The sequence below is a fragment of the Schistocerca gregaria genome, chromosome 7, assembly GCF_023897955.1.
Source record: "Schistocerca gregaria isolate iqSchGreg1 chromosome 7, iqSchGreg1.2, whole genome shotgun sequence".
NCBI classification, from domain to species: Eukaryota; Metazoa; Arthropoda; class Insecta; order Orthoptera; family Acrididae; genus Schistocerca; species Schistocerca gregaria.
In genome coordinates this window covers 332,676,340-332,696,590 of record NC_064926.1, presented here as the reverse complement: position 1 = coordinate 332,696,590, position 20,251 = coordinate 332,676,340, and the positions used below count along the sequence as shown (strand labels likewise).

Here is a 20,251-nt window from a genome sequence, read left to right as displayed (position 1 = left end):
AGTGGGCAGAATGCCCAACTACCCAAACAGATGTCTACAAGATGATTTTGGGTGAGCATCCACACACAGTTTTTCCAGCACGTTTTTCATCAAAGAATACTTTCTTTCTTAAAAATGGGTTAACCTGGAATATATATTCATATGACATTATTGAATGAAAATATAAAAAAATATGGCAACCTACTAATGTCTCTCCCCAAGATTTGCAATGACTCTAAGTGCAAACGTGGCTGAACTCGATGTTAACATACGTCTCTTTTTCATAAATTCTTTTCTTACTATTTTGTATAGGGTTATTCATAAGTACCTCAACGCTTTCAGAAATCAACTGCACGGAAAGTACAAGACATACAGGAAAGTGACACATATCAGTGAATAGACTGACTCACCAAAGTTAAATTCGTAACATAAGACGTGTACTTGCCTAGGAGGCGGGCCTATCTAACACGTAGACAAAGCACCTGCTCCATATCGTTGCATGTTAGCACTTGCTGATAGGCAACCCAATGAATATATTTCCAAAGCAGGTTGCAACATCAGTGACATACATAAACGTGGTCTTCTGCGAACATCTATGGCTGCCGCGGAACAAACGATGCACGGAGCACATGTAATGTGAGCAAAAACCTTATGAGATGTTTTTTCCAGGGATGTGCTTCTATTTTCTTTATGTCTGGTAGCGTGCGTGCAGTAATCTCCTGAAAACTTGGAAGTACTTTTGACTAACCGTGTACACATTCTTTTCCTTGGCCATCGACACTAATTTTGCTGCCCAAATGGAAAAATTCCTCTGCTATCTATAGTGTCATTTCCGAACCTAACTACCCCGGTATAACCTGGTTTAAATCGACTACAATCCATCACATTTATTTCACTTTTGCTGACATTCATCTTAGAACCCCTTTTCAAGACACTATTAGTTCCACTCAACTGATGTTCCAAGTTCTTTGCCATCTCAGTCAGAATTTCAATGCCATCAGTAAACCTTAATGTTGTTTTTTCTTTTTTCTCTTTTTTTATCGCCAAGGAAAGGTCTGTGATTTGTAGGACATATAATCATCAAAATAGCTACATATGAAAACATGCCTCATAGTGTTTCATAATTACCGATGGACAGAAAGAGGTAGTAACCTTTTTGGATCGACAGTAGAAGATTGTATTTACGTTAACAATAACTGTGCAAAGCTGCAACCCGTCATTTCAGTTGAGGCGTAACAGCAATGCAGTGGGCTGAACCCCATCCATCTTAACAAGTTCTGTTGCCACAATGGCTATCAGATGCGCTTCAGTTAAGGCTCAGAGAACGGGAAGCGTGCTGTGAAAAGTGTGAGAAAGCATTTATGCTTGCTGCGGAAGGTGGCAGTTAAGTAGACTGTGTGGGGTCTTGCCCACTCGTCGCTAATAGGGTGCCTACGGGATGTTGCGTTCTCGGAATGCTATACAACAATTCAAACGAATAACATTAGTAGTTTTATTTCTAGAAAGCAATTGCCAATACTTAACTTAGGAGATTTACGAGTAGTAGTCGCAAACAAAGGGGCGACTTGCAATACAATGTAGAGTCCTTGATATGTGAAGTGTTCAGGCAAGTTTACACAAGTCACTGATAACTAACGTGCGCGATCCGGTGCTGATCTGCGTGGCCGGGGCTAGCAGGAGCGGCGGACGTTCCCTTCTTCTAGGTGTCGCTGCTGGCGCGGCGCGGTCCAATTCCGCGCACCATTTGCCGCCGTCTCCTCTCCGCCTTCTCTGCTCTTGAGTTCCGCATCTTCGTTCCAGCGCTTGTGGTTACGCCAGAACAGACTGGTAGCAGAGCTTCAACATAAAGGCGTGTATGCAAATAATGAAAATTAATTGATGTGTCCCTGTGGTGCATTGACAACAGTGGACAGTTCGCGTATGGCGTTAAGAGCACTGATTAGAGAAACTAAATGCTAAGACGTGCAATGTCAACTAACAATAATTTTCATCCGACTATGGTATCACTTGCAACAGATCACAGCCAGCATTTAATATTTGGAGTTTTTCTCTTTTTTCTACAGATGTCTCAAAAATCATACTTCCAAATGCCCAATCTGAAAAAGATAGAGTAATGTGAGACTGGTTGAATGTACTGGTACAGAATGAGGATCTCCTATTCCGATCTACCTTATTTTTCAGCGTATTAGTACACAACCAAATCATTGCATCCATGTGTCGACAAACAACTAGGGGAGATTTTCTATAACTTGGGAGATTTGTTTCTGACCTATGTCAACATCATTTTGTTAACTCGAGTGGAAGATGATTTGGGTATATACACACATCAAAAAAAGTTTTGCATCACCTCGGTACCGAGAGTTCCGGAAACTGCACAGAAAATTGGAATAGAGATCCACATAAACATAATTTCTGCTCTTTTTATTGCTCATGAAAACCATACATTGCATGTTGTACAGTGAGACCTTCAGAGGTAGTGGTCCAGACTGCTGTACGCACCGGTACCTCTAATACCCAGTAGCATGTCCTCTAGCATTGATGCATGCCTGTATTCGTTGTGGCATACTGCCCACAAGTTCATCACGGCACTGTTGGTCTAGATGATCCCATACCTCAACGGCGATTTGGCGTAAATCCCTCGGACTGGTTAGTGGATCACGCCTTCCATAAACACTCCTTTTCAATCCATCCCAGACATGATCGATAGGGTTCATACCTTGAGAACATGCTGTCCACTCTAGTCGATCGACGTCGTTATCCTGAAGGAAGTCATTCACAAGATGTGCATGGTGGGAGCGCGAATGGTTGTCCATGAATATAATGGCCTCGCCTATATGTTGCCGATATAATTGCAGTATCGGTCGGAGGATGGCATTCATGTAACGTACAGCCGTTACAGCGCCTTCCGTGACCACCAGCGGCGTACGTCTGACACACATAATGCCACATCAAAACAGCAGGCAACCTCCACCTTGTTACACTCGCTGGACAGTGTGTCTAAGGCGTTCAGCCTGACGGGGTTGCCTCCAAACACGTCTGCGACTATAGTCTGGTCGAAGGCATATGCGACACTCATCGGTGAAGAGAACGTGATGCCAATCCTAAGCGGTCCATCCGGCATGTTGTTGGACCTATCTGTACCGTGCTGCATGGTGTCGTTGTTGCAAAGGTGGACCTCGCCATGGACGTCGCGAGTTAAGGTGCGCAACATGCAGCCTATTGCGCACGGGTTGAGTCGTAACACGACGTCCTGTGGCTGCACGAAAATCATTATTCAATGTGGTGGCGTTGTTCTCAGGGTTCCTCCGAACCGTAATCCGTAGGTAGCAGCCATCCATTGCAGTAGTAGCCCTTCGGCGGCCTGAGCGAAGCATGTCATCGACAGTTCCTGTCTCTCTGTATCTCCTCCATGTCCGAACAACATCGCTTTGGTTTAGTCAGACACGCCTGGACACTTCCCTTAATGAGGGCCCTTCCTGGTACAAAGTAACAATGCGGACGCGATCGAACCACGGTATTGACCGTCTAGGCATGGTTGAACTACAGCCAACACGAGCCGTATACCTCCTTCCTGGTGAAATGACTGGAAATGATCGGCTGTTTGACCCCTCCGTCTAACAGGCGATGCTAATGCATGCTTGTTTACATCCTTGGGCGGGTTTAATGACATCTCTGAACAGTCATAGGGACTATGTCTGTGATATAATATCCACAGTCAACGTCATCTTCAGGAGTTGTGGGAACCGGGGTGATGCAAAACTTCTTTTGATGTGTATTAAGTAATCATTCGCTACGCCATTTCATCTGCTTCTATGCATTTCTTGAAGACTAATCCAAACAGTGATGGTGGGACTTATCTAGGGCAATACATGACAATTCCTACTGTTAATAACGTCTTTTAGGTTGAAAAGACTTGGAATAAGATCAAAATAGCTGCGGAAACCAACCAGTTCACACAATGTCTCGATAAGCACATGTTATAGAGATCATAAATCAGCTTGACGCAACGTATGAACCTTGCGAACTGTTGAGGTAGAACAGTTGTTCTGATAGTAATTTCCCAACATTAATGTTTCATTGCCGTAGAGCACTGTAACGCTAACACCTGAACAAGTGAATATGGACTGCTGCAAAACACACATTACAATACCCTGGGCTCAGATTCCTCTGTAAACAAAGAATATGAATTATTGACCAGTTAATCTAATGGTCACCATATTTACCTATCCTTTATTACTATACCTCTACACCGAAGGATTAACCACTTTTAGTTTGACTGCTTAAGCAGTGTTCCTGCCTCCACCTGACTGCCACTGCTTTCAGTCGGAAATTACAAATGATGTGTTTTAGGACTGAGATTTGAACAAATTCGCTTATCATTCGCAAGATGTTCTGAATACTGCATTCTTGGTATAAGAAACAATGCAAGGTTTTACAGAATGTAGTGGAGAGAATTATTAACGACAATAATCTTTCGTTTACAAACATCTGTTAGCTGTGAACAGTACACAGACAGATATTGGTGAATTGTTCTCAAAGCTACTTCTTACACCGACATTTCGAACTGCCGTGCACTGGCTGTATAGATCCGTTTTACACGACCAGGAGACCTGTGTGAAACTTTCGCACTTTCATAGTTTTAAGTAATGACAGTATTTGGAATATGTGTAGTCGTTGTGATAGTTGTGGGAATGAAGAGAAAACATCTTCAAAAATGAAACGAACGACGTGAAATAATAATCATAAGTTTATTATGTGTCCTGATATATACATTTCACACACATAATTCTGAACAAAATTATGTAGAGCATTACAATACATCGGTGCAAACGACATTTGACGTAAGGACGTAATCTTCGTGTAGATTTTGTTGTTGACACAAGTTAATAATTAATGAGAAAATAGAAATACAAAATAAAAGAAGTAAATAATTGTAATTTTTCCGCTCATGACAATACTTGGCTACCATGAATTGCTTGTAATTTCTAAATTTCGACCGCTACATTTATATTATTTACCTGTTATTGAAGGGAAGTTTAGTGAGAAATACGAATATAAAATAGAAAAAAGTAAATAAATGCGAAATGTACAAGTTAGAACGTAGTGTTCGCTTCTTACCTGGTATAACAATGAGGCTACAATAAATTATAACTGTATTTTGAGATATTAACTGCACCTCGTGCATCATGTATGTATGTTAAGCCGTAGTGGCAATATGTAAATCTCATTTCAAAGCGACAGTGACAAAAATGTTTGTCCTTTCGGAAAGTATATTCGTTTAGAAAAGTCAGTTAGTACGATGGGCAGAGACAATGGATGACCGCACTGTAACGGTTATTAGCTATGACATTACTGCACACAAATTGTCCAGTCATTTAAAACAAATAAAATGGTAGTTTTAATAAGATAATACGAAAAGGGCGTCACTTATTCGTGAAGAATAATTTTGCTTCGTAAAATAAGGTAAGAACCTGGGCATCCATGACGCTTTTTTGCCTATGATAATTAAAAGTCTTTTTTAAGATAAAATTTTCCACGAATGGAGCTACAGAAAAATTGGTATGCAGTGACTGAAGACTGTTAAAAAAACCTTTCTAATGATATCTCATTTCCCTGTACGATTGGTATGTGTGGAGGAAATATTATTTGATATCTGTCCAAAGTCTTTCACATGTTTCAAGCCTGTATCACATGTCTGTATGTCTGTGTGTCTGTGAGTGTTAGAGCAAGATGGTTGATTATATGTTTGCAGAGTAAACCCACATGATGCTTCTGTATTGCGTCGCCTTTATCAAGATCGTTATACACGATGTCCGACACCATCACATACCTTTTTTGCCACAACTACGCCTTCACCATCAGCAGGCATTACTGCGGTGTTTCAATTAGATGCCGCACATCCGAATTGGAAGAGGCTGTTCTGCACTATGTTGAAAAGAACCCGTCATCAAGTACACGAGCAATTATGCGTGCAATGGATGTTGCTTCCAGCACCATCTGTTATGTTGTGGATGACTGACTAACAACTACATCCATACCACCTCCAGCATTCCATACTACCTCTAGCACACACACACACACACACACACACACACACACACACACACACACACACACACACACACGCGCGCGCGCGCGCGCGCGCGCGCACGCGTGAATTTGGTTTGAACCAGGTGGGAGAGGCAGGACAAACATCATATGAAATCAGCCAATCTGACGTAAGAACCGTTCACCATGATTACCCTGTTGCAAACCTGCCTAGCAAACATGATCTCAAACGGCAGTAGAACGGCAACGGTACGTTTCTGGACGTGGGTTCCTATTCAAAATTTTATGAACTCACTCCCTTCTACAAGTCCCAGAAGCCTGTAATGGGAATTTCTGAACGCCCTATAGCTATCGCGAATCGCTTTGTCCTCTTGAGACGGGAGGTTTTCAACTGCAGGCAACTACAGCACCCTTGCAGGGCTCTGAATGAGGTCCATACTCTCGTGTGTGTCTGACTACTAACTAGATGAACCTGTTGGCAGGCACCGCAGCCCCCGGCCAGCTGGGAGGGCGACCGCGATGCCTTGGAGCAGCCATCCTCCTGCGCGCAGAACATGGGTCAGGGTTACGAGGGTTCCGAGGACTGCCTCTACGTCAACGTGTTCGTCCCTTACAACGCGTCAGGACCTTTCCCAGTGCTTACATGGTTTCCTGGAGGCGCCTTCAAAGGCGGGTCTTCGGCAAACGTGGGTCCAGACCTCTTTCTGTCGCAAGACATCATTGTAGTCGCTGTCCAGCCACGAGTTGGAGCAATGGGTAAGTACAGGGCAAGTCAAACAGGACTTTCAAACTCTGCAATGAGTTGAAATTTATTGAGGTAACTTACAGAATCGTCAGATGTGTCATTTTATAGGAAACAACCTCAAGTTACAGATAAAGGCGTCAGCTGTCGTTTTGATTCGATTTGACTACTGTTTGTGATGCGGCGAACATCCCACCGGTGATCATTTCCTTCCACACTCGTTGCAGCAAGTCGGGTGTAACTTGTGCAATGGGAGGGTAGATTCGATTTCTCAAATGTTCAAATATATGTGAAATCTTATGGGACTTAACTGCTAAGGTCAACAGTCCCTAAGCTTACACACTACTTGAACTACATTATCCTAAGGACAAATACACACACCCATGCCGAGGGAGGACTCGAACCTACGCCGGGACCAGCCACACAGTCCATGACTGCAACGCCTTAAACCGCTCGGCTAATCCCATGCAGCTCGATTTCTCAGGTCGGCTAAATTGTTTAGTAGGGGAGGAACTATCACACGGTCTTTAATAAAACTGCAGAGAAAGAAATCCAGTGGTGTCAAGTTTGAGGGGTGAGGTGGCCATGTGATTGGTTCTTCACGGCCACTCCCCACAAGCAGTCTTACCTGCATCACTAATGTGCTGTGCCATTGTGAATCTGGATGGTTTCAAGTGTAAACGTCTACGCAGCACTCGCCAAACAAACTTTTGTGGAATGCCCGTCTCACGAGACGCACATCGCGTTGATTCTTGTGGACTGCGGGCAAAGCTCTCCCTAACTTGTTCGACGTAATAATCAATACTCGGGCAATCTGGTGATTATTTATCATGTCGTAGTCAACAACCAGTCTCAACAAAGTTCTGGTGCCAAGAGTAATATGTAGGCCTGCCTGGACGATCTTTAGCGTATTCGGTGTGAAATTTACGCAGAACCGTTGTTACAGATTTCGTTTCATGAAACCAAAACACACAGCAAGCACGCGCTGCAGCAGTGAAATGAGCCGCTTTAACAGTGCACCACGCTGATGTACTACGTGAATTAAACTTGAGGCTGTTTGCTACAAAATCTACAGATCCTGTAAGTTATTTCAATAAATTTGTATATAGGATAAGTTTCATTTCCATCTCTAATCACAAATTTGTTAGGTCCTCAGACTACCAATTTCAGTCAGCAATGACCATCTTCAGATCTGTTTTAAACACATGTCCTAATATAATGGACCATACAGGAATCGTCAAAAGATAAATATCAATTCCGCTCAGTTTGTTTTGAACAGTAGCGTTGTTAACAAAGTGAGTCTAGTATATACGATATTTAATTTATATGTGACGATGCTGAGATGATTTTGTGTTTATGTTTTGACGATGCCACTATGACTCCTTTATATTAGGACAAGTTTTTAAAACAGCTCTGAAGGTGGTCGTTACTAACCGAAACCGGTAGACTAAGGACTTAAAAAGTTCGTCATCATGGACGGAAACAAAGAAATGTATTCTACATTTTCTGGATCACTGTTGATTCGTGAGCATGTAGCATATCATTTCAAAGCTGTAGTTTAGATACTATCCTTGTGATCCGTGCATACGTTAAATTTCTAAGGTCTTCTATTTTCGTGTTCACAAAATAATCACAAAAAATATGTATTGCTACTGAACAGAGACGTTGTTTGACGGGAATAATCACAGGCAATGACGGACGACATGAAACAATGTAAATACATATCAGAGGTGGAGTGATATATATATACAGCGAAAAATTGTATAGGTAGGAAAGCAGGATAACAGACATAAATAGGCCTACCATTCATGTTTAACACAGGTCAGAATACCAATGTAAAGGTCGATATCGGACTCTCGGTGAGGAATACACACTTCTTAGGCACTAATGCACATTTTGCACCAGTTATTTATGCTGGCTAACAAATTGTTTAGGAATCGTTGGGGGATATTGTTCCACTCCTCTCTCAAGGCGGTTCAAAAAAAATGGTTCAAATGGCACTGAGCACTATGGGACTTAACATCTGAGGTCATCAGTCCCCTAGAACTTAGAACTACTTAAACCTATCTAACCTATGAACATCACACACATCCATGCCCGAGGCAGGATTCGAACCTGCGACCGTAGCGGTCGCGCGGTCCCAGACTGAAGCGCCTAGAACCGCTTGGCCACACCGGCCGGCTCTCTCGAGGCGGTTTTCGCTTCTTGCACAGTTCAGGGAGAGCGTCTTCACTGAGAAACATGTCTGCCAAGAGGATTAAAGGCATGGTCTATAACACGCAGGCCATTCCATACGTTCTTCATTGTACAGTCTGTCCTACACCCCATCGGTCTTACGTGGGCTGGTATTCGCGTCCAGAAACGGAAAGTCGGGACCTCCCGCACTCTAAAGAGACGGACATGATTCAGAATAATCTCTGTGCATTACCGCCGAGCTGTAACGGTAGATCGCGCAAAGATACGCATGTGTGTTTGCCCATTGTGCGCAGTGCCTGCCAACACCATAACGCTTGGGCCTTACCGAGGACCTTCTTGAACATTCTGAGGTGCGCAAAGCGTTCCCCTCTCTCCCCACACGAACTGATGAGAAACGTGGAAGTAGATATCCTCGGTGTAACAAAGCAGGTTAAATCACTTAATAAAGGCAGGGCCTCCAGTCCAGATTGAATACCAGTTAGGTCCTCTCAGAGTATCCTGATAAAATAGCTCCATATTTAGCAATTATATTCAACCACTCGCTCACAGAAAGATCCGTATCTAAAGACTGGAAAATTGCTCAAGTCTCATCAACACCCAAAAAGGGAAGTAGGAGTAATCCGCTGGATTACAGGCCTATTCACTAACGTCGATTTGCAGTAGGGTTTTGGAACATATACTGTATTCGGACATTATGAAGTACCTCGAAGAAAACGACTTTTTTGACACGTAGTCAGTACAGATTCAGAAAATATCGTTCTTGTGAAACACAACAAGCTCTTTATTCTCATGAAGTAATAAGTGCTATTGACAAGGGATGTCAAATTGATTCCAAATTTCTAGATTTCCAGAAGGCTTTCGACATCGTTCCTCATAAGCGTCTTCTAACCATACTGCGTGCCTACGGAGTATCGCCTCAGTTGTGCGCCTGGATTCGTGATTTCCTGTAAGAAAGGTCACAGTTCGTAGTAGTAGACGGAAAGTCATCGAGTAAAACAGAAGCAATGTCCGGCGTTCCCCAAGGAAGTGTTATAGGCCCTCTATTGTTCCTGATCTATATTAACGACATAGGAGACAATCTCAGTAACCGTCTTAGATTGTTTGCAGATGATGCTGTTATTTACCGTCTTTTAAAGTCATCATATATCAAAACGACTTGCAAAATGATTTAGATAAGATATCTGTATGGTACGAAAAGAAGCAATTGACCCTGAATAAAGAAAAGTGTGAAGTTATTTACATGACTACTAAAAGAAATCAGCTAAATTTCGATTACGCGATAAGTCACACAAATCTGAAGGCTGTAAATTCAGCTAAATACTTAGGGATTACAATTACAAATAATCTAAATTGGAATGATCACTTAGATAATAATGTGGGTAGAGCAAACCAAAGACTGCGATTCATTGGCAGAACACTTAGAAGGTGCAACAGGTCTACTAAAGAGACTGCTTACACCACGCTTCTCCGCCCTGTTCTGGGGTATTGCTGTGTAATGTGGGATCCGCATCAGGTGGGACTGATATCGAAAAAGTACAAAGAAGGGCAGTTCATTTTGTATTATCGCGAAATAGGGGAGATAGTGTCACAGACATGGTACGTTAATTGGAGTAGCAATCATTGAGACAAAGGCGTTTTTCGCTGCGACGGGATCTTCTCACGAAATTTCAATCACCAGTTTTTTCCTCCGACTGCAAAAACATTCCGTTGGCACCCACCTACATTGGGAGAAATGATCACCACGATAAAATAAGAGAAATCAGGGCTCGCATAGAAAAATGTCGGTACTCGTTTCTCCCGCGTGCCTTTCGAGAGTGGAACGGTACAGAGACAGCTTGAAGGTGGTTCATTGAACCCTCTGCCAGGCTCTTTATTGTGAAAAGCACAGTAATCAAGTAGATGTAGATGTGGCCAGAACCACTCTGCCACAGTAAAGCAGCATTCGACGGAGACATCACTCTAGAACACTGTTCCTGACCGCAACCAACACTGTTTTACGCACTCTACACCAGGGAACTCTTTCTCGACGATGACGTGGTTAAAGTGGGATGCATTTGAAACGCTTCCGAGCATACGAAGCAGCCTGATTTAATAGTCATGAAATGGTTCTGGCAGAGGCACCAGTGGCGACTGCAAGGTATGTAGTGGTCAGGCTAGGTATGAGCTGTCTGTCCCGTTTCTCCACTAGGGATACGTGCCGACCCTCTTGAGGTGTGGTGGTCCGTCTACGACTACCAGCAAGCTTTCGCTCAGCATTTGCTCCTTCAGCAGCAGCAAGATGACACTTTTGGACGCACCCATTACTATAGACACAGCAGCAACACTTTGACCACCTCCCAGTCGTCCAACTACTCGCACACGATCTTAAGCCCTCAAATGATGTACCACACGGAATACCGCACTAATCAGCTCCACAACAACTTTCCTCACACACCGTACTACATGAACTGTCGAATGCATTTTTTGTTCACAGCGTCGCCACTGTGGACACTCCTTTAGAAATCTGTTTTGACCAGCGGTAAATTGCTGATGTAATAACGCCATGACCGGTGAGTGTGCATCCACTGAGTGTGTCTTTCATCGCTGGAGAAAGAGATAAATCGCCAGGATCCACAAATAAACTCCTGTGTCGCGTTCACCAGCTGAATTGGTGCACAGCCTTAGCGAAAGAGAACACGTGCAGACTTCCCCGGCCTTTTACTGTATTTGGCAATGCTGGAAGAAAGAAGCTTGTTCTTCAAAACATCTGGGTACTCGTACCTGTTCATGTATAAAAGCCTTGGACACATTGAGTAAGGATTACGCCATCGCTGTCCCTAAAACAGCCCCCATTTTTCAGCACTGGCCCTTACGAGAGATATTTTTGGTGACAGAGAGTCTGTGTGCCTCCAGGGAGCTGACTGTAGTCTACACCACTGGCCATTAAAATTGCTACACCACGAAGATGACGCGCTACAGACGCAAAATTTAACCGACAGGAAGAAGATGCTGTGATATGAAAATGATTAGCTTTTCAGAGCATTCACATAAGGTTGGCGCCGGTGGAAGATCCTACAACGTGCTGGCATGAGGAAAGTTTCCAACCGATCTCTCATACACAAATAGCAGTTGATCGGCGTTACCTGGTGAAACGTTGTTGTGATGCCTCGTGTAAGGAGGAGAAATGCGTATCATCACGTTTCCGGCTTTGATAAAGGTCGGATTGTAGCCTATCTCGATTGCGAATTATCGTATCGCGAGATTGTTGCTCGCGTTGTTCGAGATCCAATGACTGTTAGCAGAATATGGAATCGGTGGGTTCAGGAGCGTAATACGGAACGCCGTTCTAGATCCCAATGGCCTCGTATCACTAGCAGTTGAGATGACAGGCATCTTATCCGCATGGCTGTAACGGATCGTGCAGCCACGCCTCGATCCCTGTGTCAACAGATGGGGACGTTTGCAAGACAACAACCATCTGCACGAACAGCTCGACGACGTTTGCAGCAACATGGACTATCAGCTCGGAGACCATGGCTGCGGTTACCCTTGACGCTCATCACAGACAGGAGCGCCTGCGATGGTGTACTCAACGACGAACCAGGGTGCACAAATGGAAACACGTCATTTTTTCGAATGAATCCAGGTTCTGTTAAGAGCATCATGATGGTCGCATCCGTGTTTGGTGACATCGCGGTGAACGCACATTGGAAGCGTGCATTCGTCATCGCCATACTGGCGTATCACCCGGCGTGATGGTATGGGGTGTCATTGGTTCATGTCTCGGTCACCTCTTGTTCGCATTGGCAGCACTTTGAACAGTGGACGTTACATTTCAGATGACTTACGACCCGTGGCTCTACCCTTCATTCGATCCCTGCGAAACCCTACATTTCAGTAGGATAATGCACGACCGCATGTTGCAGGTCCTGTACGGGCCTTTCCGGATACAGAAAATGTTCGACTGCTGCCCTGGCCAGCACATTCTCCAGATCTTTCACCAATTGAAAACGTCTGATCAATGGTGGCCGAGCAACTGGCTCGTCACAATACGCCAGTCACTTCTCTTGATGAACTGTGGTATCGTGTCGAAGCTGCATGGGCAGCTGTACCTGTACACGCCGTCCAAGCTCTGTTTGACTTAATACCCAGGCGTACCAAGGCCGTTATTACGGCCAGAGGTGGTTGTTCTGGGTACAGATTTCTCAAGATCTATGCACCCAAATTGCGTGAAAATGTAATGACATGTCTGTTCTAGCATAATATATTTGTCCAATGAATACCCGTTTATCATATGCATTTCTTCTTGGTGCAGCAATTTTAATGGCCAGTAGGGTATAGCACCTTGTGTAAACACCTTTTATTAACCTGACACGTTCCACATCATTACGAAGCGTCGTATTCATGATCTATGGAACAAGTACTAATCTAATCACTGATGCAGGCACAGTGTGTGGCGGCAGTCTTATCTGCAGAGCAGGAAGTTCAGCTTTCGGAGACAGCGACTCCAGATGTCGCAGCAAAGATAAGGACTGCCGTTAGCCTGCTGAACGATAAACACATCTCGCCCGGCGTTTGGGTCGGCAGTTCACGTCTTGTTACTGAAGCCCCAAACGCCCATTCGCAAATACAACTGATATCTCGCTGTCTGTACCTGGATTTTTAATTGTAACTCTTGATTATTTTTAATATGATCTTGGCACTGACAATACGTTAAATCTCTCTCCCTACCACTTAGGACATAAACTTAACATCGACCTTGGTTTTCGCACGCTTCTTGGTTCGCGGTAGTGATTTGTGTAGTTGGCTACGGCAACGAACAATTCTTATTTCGTAAATGGAATGAGAAAAGGGGAAATTAATTCTGATGGACTGCGAAACCTATGCTACACGCCATATGGTAGCTCTCGGTTTGTAGAAGCCGATGAAGAAGGCATCAAAATAAATAATAACTTGATCAAAGAACCCTTCGGAATAAATTAATTCTGCAATCATTTATTTAAAAGCTAATCACGAACAACTAATAATACTACTACTTTTCGCCTCGTTTAGATCTCCATCGGCTGAGATGCTAGAATTTGGTCCCACAGGAGAAATGACAAAATAAATCTCGAAAGTTGCAGAAAATCGGTATAAAAAAATTAACGTATTGTATGATCTGACACTATGTCCGACTTCATCCTTCAGTTCGAGATCTATTGATATATCTTATCCAAATAACTGTTCAGCGGCATACTTATGAGAGAAACAGATCAAATTCAGATGGACGCATGACATTCGACACAAAATTAATCAGCACAATCTCAGTTTCTGTCTTGTTAGCGAAACACAATGGCCATGAAAGGTACACCACGTTTGCATGATAAAACGGTTCTTCTTGTCAAGTACAATGTATAAGTCTTCTAGACCTTCTACAAGCATCATTGTTCCACCAAGTTACCATCATGCTGCTCCAAGCGAGAACAAGTTCGTTATTCAAGACCTATTTCGTGTTCACCTGTGTTCCTCCAAACAATCAGAGATCATAATGCCAACGTACGATTGTTTCCTGATCCGTTTAATGACAACTATTTCCTGTTGTTTCTATGGTTCATTTTGGAGAAATACCGATAACCTTGCGCTCATTGTCTGACACCTGATCGGTGTAAAAAAAAACTGATTTATTTCGCTGCTCTTTACACAACAGCAAAATACATAAATGGCTCACAAAACTAAGCCGTGCCTTAACGTTGTAAATGTGACAGATGATCCACCAAGAAAACTCGTAACGGCTTTCAAGTCCAATAAGCTCCACTGGACGCTGAGCTACATTGACCATATGATGTCAGCAGTTACATGTGAACGTGTGTGTGTGTGTGTGTGTGTGTGTGGTATGAGAAAGAGAGAGATAGAGAGAGAGATAGAGAGAGAGGGGGGGGGGGGAGGGAGGGAGGGAGGGAGGGAGGGAGGGAAAGAAGAGGGAAGGGAGGAATTGGAATGACCCAATTTTTAATGGTTGCACTATGACGTCATTTGCAGGCTTGCTGAGCACTGGTGACGACGTGATCCCTGGGAACGCCGGCATGAAGGACATGGTGATGGCCCTGCAGTGGGTACAGCAGAACATCGCCGCATTTGGCGGGGACCCCAACCAGGTGACCATCGGCGGCGAGAGTTCTGGGGGCTGCTCTGCATCACACCTGGTGTTATCGCCTCTCGCTGCAGGTCCGTACATCAGCCCATTCCAGACAAGAGTGGCGCACCTTATGAGTTTCACTAACGACACTCGAAATTGGGCAGGGCGTCGCGATGAAGGCCTTTAATAGTGCATCAGGTTTCTGTTGTCTCGTCTACATTGATTTCCTAGTGTCCGAAAAATCTAGTACCGAAGTCTCCGCAAACGTAGCGGACTCAGGAGAGATTACATCGTTTCGTGTTACGGAAGTTTTTTGCATTGTCGTACTTAGTACTCTGGTTCTCAATGATTGCTTTGTATGCTTACCAGTTTATTTAACCCAGTTCGTAAAATTGTGTGCGTCAGCAAAAGGGTTTCATCAGTGTGGGACTGGTGAGTGTTAATGACACCTGAACATATAACTAAGTCATAAAGTGTTGCTCACAGCTCATCTCATTGCTGCTGTTGTCAACTAGTAATTCAAATATCTTGGACTCGATTTCTTCACACAGTCTCTTCTTTTTCCTGTTTTTATGCTATGGATTGGGGTTTTCATGAGCTCAGGAAACATATGATTGCCGCGAACTGTTTTGGATGCTATGGGGAGAAACGATTAGCATTTCTGGCTGGCATGTCGTGGGTCCCCAGTACAACTCGACATGTTTATATGCTTGTAATGTTTGCATATTCTGAAATATTCCATGTTTATATAAATAGCAGCATCTGCCCTCCAGGATGCAATTCTGTTCTGTCTGTACGTTGTGTCTGTAATGAATGTGCTTCCAGTGGTAGGTGTTGTACTTCCTGAACCCTGCTTACTGCTTTGAATTTGATTGTAGTTACAACGTGACATTTTTTGGTGGAGACGCCGGGTACTTTGAAACGTCTACAATACCGTGGCTCCCATTAGGCAACGAAAAAGCCATTGCCTACACGGGCAGGAACCAGAGTACAAGCGGTACATAGTTCCCAAGGTCGACACGTTCTAGAGACCAATGGATTCCAAAAAAACTGTAAGTCAGCTGCACATCAGACATTCATCAGTGTTTTCTGCAGACGATGATCAGGGCTCGCCAAAGTGGGTGAAGAGGTTCGACCGAGTTGACAGATACAACAGTTGGTGATACGAGGCGTGTTTTTTTAAGTAAGTACCGTTTTGAAATTAAAAAAAGACGTGCTAAGATATCTAAATAATGTTATTTTTACATGAAAGCCAGTACCTTACTCTACTTTTCTACACAATTTCCGTCAATATTGAGGCACTTGTGTAACGTTGTACCAGTTTTTGAATACCCTCCTCATAGAAGTCTGCCGCCTGACTTGTTAACCACTGTTTTGACTTCGTCATCGTCTTGAAGACGTTGACCGCCCAGATGTTTCTTCAAGTGCAGCAACAGATGGTAGTCACTGGGCGTAAGATCGGGGCTGTACGGAGGATGATCTAGAGTTTCCCATCGAAAAAATGTGATGAGATCTTTGGCCTGATTCGCCACGTGCGAACGGGCATTGTCTTGCAGCAAAACGATGGCCTTGCTCAACTTCCATGGACTGTTGCTTTGATTCTGGTGTGACGTAGGCCACCCATGTTTCATCGCCCGTAACAGTTTGGCTTAAGAAATCTTCACCGTCGTTGTGGTACCGCTCAAGGAAAGTAAATGCACTGTCTAAACGTTTGGTTTTGTGCACATCCGTCAACATTTTCGGTACCCAACGTGCGCACAATTTTCGGTAATTCAAGTGCTTGGTCACAGTGCCATACAAAACACAACGAGAAACATTAGGAAAGTCATCCCGCAAGGAGAAAATCGTAAAGCATCTGTTTTCTGTCACCTTATTGTCCACTTCCTGCACCAAACTTTCATTAAGACCGAAGGACACCCACTCTGTTGTTCATCATTCACATTTTTGCGGGCATCTTTAAATGCTCTCACCCACTTTCTTATCATTCCATCACTCATAATGTTTTCTCCGTAAACTGCACAGATCTCACGATGAATATCGATCGCTCTTAGGACTTTAGCACTGAGAAATCTTATAACATCCCGTACTTCACAGTCGGCGGCACTCACGATTATAGAAGGTACCTTAAACACTCAGTACACAACAAGGAAGAATCAGACTGTAATGGCGTCAATGCGTAGTTTAAGGTACAGGCTTTCATGTAAAAATAAAATTATTGAGATATCTTAGCACGTCTTTTATTTTAATTTCAAAACGGTACTGACTTAAAAAACACGCTTCGTACCATGTGTTTAGTAAACGTGTACTTTTACTTGGACAACACAGCCCAGCGATGGTCCGAAAACAACGGAGAGAAGCTCGATACCTGGAACAAATTCCAGAACGAACTGCAGAAAACTTTCGGTGCAACAAGTCCACTTGGTGGGAGAACAGCTGAAGAACAAGGGTCAACGTCGTTGGGAAACGACTCAGTCTTACAAACAAAATGTTTTGGCCCTATGCCACATTGTGCATTCAAATATGACAGAAGCCAACAAAATCTCACATTTGATGAAAGCAGCCACAAAAGACTTGTACCAGGCTCTGCTGGTAAAGGACGTCACAAGAAACGAGGAATTCATGAAGTGGTGCCAGCACATTGAGGAAACGCAACTGGAAAGAGGAGGGTAATGACCGACTTAGAATGTGGTCCCTATAGTATTTGTGGAATCCTACCTCATATTCCTCTCTCCGCTATCCAGAACTGTCGGATCGAATAAGCGAGAGAAAACATCGAATAAGCGAGAGAAAACATAAATGTCGACCTCGTGTATCAGGAGCTGATAGGATAATGTTGAAGAAGAAGTGTATCGATCTTTAGCACCTACCTTCGTCACCAGTCGAATGCACCACAAGACAAGTCTTCGACAATACTACGCTGCAAGACAATAACCATCACAACAGTCCTGTTCACACTAGTCAACTGCAGACGATTGTATTCGAGTGTTGGACGAATCCTATTAGTGTAGCCAGGCCGCGCTCACTCCCCAACACGCTGTAGCTATTCCCAGTTGCCATACAGAGATACCAACTGCTCGCATAGCCGCCAAATTCAGGAAAAGGAAGTGATGCGACCATCTATGGAGGTGAGGTCGGTACAGATGAAAATACTCTGTGAACGGCGGCTACCAAAAGGTCAGGAAATCTTATTGACGTCCTCATCGGCATACAAACTGTCCGGCTGCTAGTCAACTCAAGGGCTTATTTACCTGTAGTGTCGAATGCTTATCATCACTAGCTAAAAAAGGCTATTTTCCACGATACTCAAGCGAGTGTACTGAAGGTTCAAATGGGAAATACGTCCAGCCGACAGTAACAGATATTGCAAGAATAACTGTCAATGATAGAAATCAGCCCTTCTAATTTATGTTGATCCGTCATGGACATGAAACATCGGTTGGCCAAGTAATTATCAATGAAATTTGCCAACAGCCGTGCAATTGAGATGTTATTTTATTCTTACAACCAGTTTCGGCATTCCACTACGCCATCTTCAGGTCCCATATGCATCTCTCAAAAATAAACGATGCTGTCATACAGTGCCATATATTCCCGGATGTCGTGAATTCAAAACCTTATTCAAAGTGTTTCATTCGAAGACATGATTGCCCTTCTAATTTGTGTTTTAACAGAATGTTGTCATCAGATTATTCTCACATGGGCCTTCTTGCAGGTATCACAAACAGTCACATAATGTGGAAGACCAGAATTTCAGATTGGCGAAGCCATTCCAACAAGTACATATACCCAACATTGCTCTGGGAAGTTGCTTGCCGTTGAAAACGAGCTTATCCCCTCCTTTATGGACGAAATGAGCTCTGGTCGTCAATCTAAATGCTCAGTTAAACTGTGAAGCTAATAGGACTCACAAAAGAAATATACATACCAGCGACAATCATAATCACTGCGGGAGTTCAAGGGTATCTTCGGATCACCAACTGCCACGAGAGGCCACAAGTCACCACGAACCGTACGTGCGTAGGAACGGCAGAAACAGTCTAATCGATCACCACTAAATGTTTGTTATTTACAATTGATCACTTCTAGAAAAGTTCTCGAAATTTCTTATACTTGTAATATTTTTTTATTCTTGAATATTCTATGTTTGTATAAACAGCAGCTTCACCTTGAAAGAGGCAGTTCTGCCCTGTCTGTTCGTTGGTATTTGCAATTAAAGCACTTTCAGTACTTCATTGAGAACAATGCTTTCGGATTTGGTCTTGATTGTGGTTATGACGTGACTATAGCAATTCTAAACACGTTTAGTTATCGTCTAATAAATTCTGATACTGGTTCATCATTAATGTCATTACACAAGAAACTACAGATCAAAAAAAAAAAAAAAAACATTCTTCAGTCCATGAACAACACCTATCTTCACTCAGGTATTCTAGCATATATATTTTATCCACCTTTCAGTTCTTCCTACCGCCTTTACTAAAATTGCTACATGCTGCTTGGTGTTCTCATACGCTTTTCGCTTGCAGTTGCACACCAGACTTTTTCGCAGAAGTCTGCTTTTCCGCAGTCAACAGCAGAGCTATGGAATTCTGCAGCCCAGACAGTCGCAGAATTTGGTTTGAAACTTCATTTTTCAAATGCTTCGCATACAAAGAAACGTAAAGTTCCACCTTATTTCCGAGGCATAACATGCTTTAAACTGCACCCTCATCTCGTATATCATACATACGTCTGGTTCAGTAGATGCACACATGCACTCTTGACAGCTATCCACGCTGTATATACAGGGTGGCTAGAAACAGCCTGAAAAGCTTCGAACGGTGTTGCAGGGGAGACTGTACTAAGAAATAATAGATAAGAAATCAGTCTGGCAAGTTGCGCCGTTTCCTAGTTATTTAGCACTGAAGTTAGCCAATTCAAGCAGCCCGTCCGAGACAGTGTCGCCAAACGTGTTCCTCGTTCGATTTCCTAAAACCGAACAAACGTAGCTTTTACTCACCTAGCTTAAATTTATCGCTTCCAAAAAAAGGCACATTTTAACTGATAATGAGCATTTGAACAAGTGGTAATTCACGGACCCATAGATGTCTGTGCATTACCGCATTTTAGCGCTTGCAAGTGCTTGAATTTGCGAGCACCTCTACTTGGCTAACTACAAGGCTAAATTTCTCGGAAAACGTCGCAACGTATAG

General features: G+C 43.4%; 1 protein-coding gene across 2 annotated transcripts in view; it reads left to right on the top strand.

Annotated features, from left to right (window-relative positions):
- The window catches only part of LOC126282201 (cholinesterase 1-like), an 80,155-nt gene that overhangs the window by 13,647 nt on the left and 46,257 nt on the right, over positions 1–20,251 (top strand). For both annotated transcript variants that reach the window (XM_049981734.1, XM_049981735.1), the window contains 2 exons: positions 6,510–6,783; positions 14,963–15,148. In XM_049981734.1, the coding sequence (XP_049837691.1) occupies positions 6,510–6,783; positions 14,963–15,148 (460 nt within the window). The remainder of the gene's footprint in view (positions 1–6,509; positions 6,784–14,962; positions 15,149–20,251) is intronic.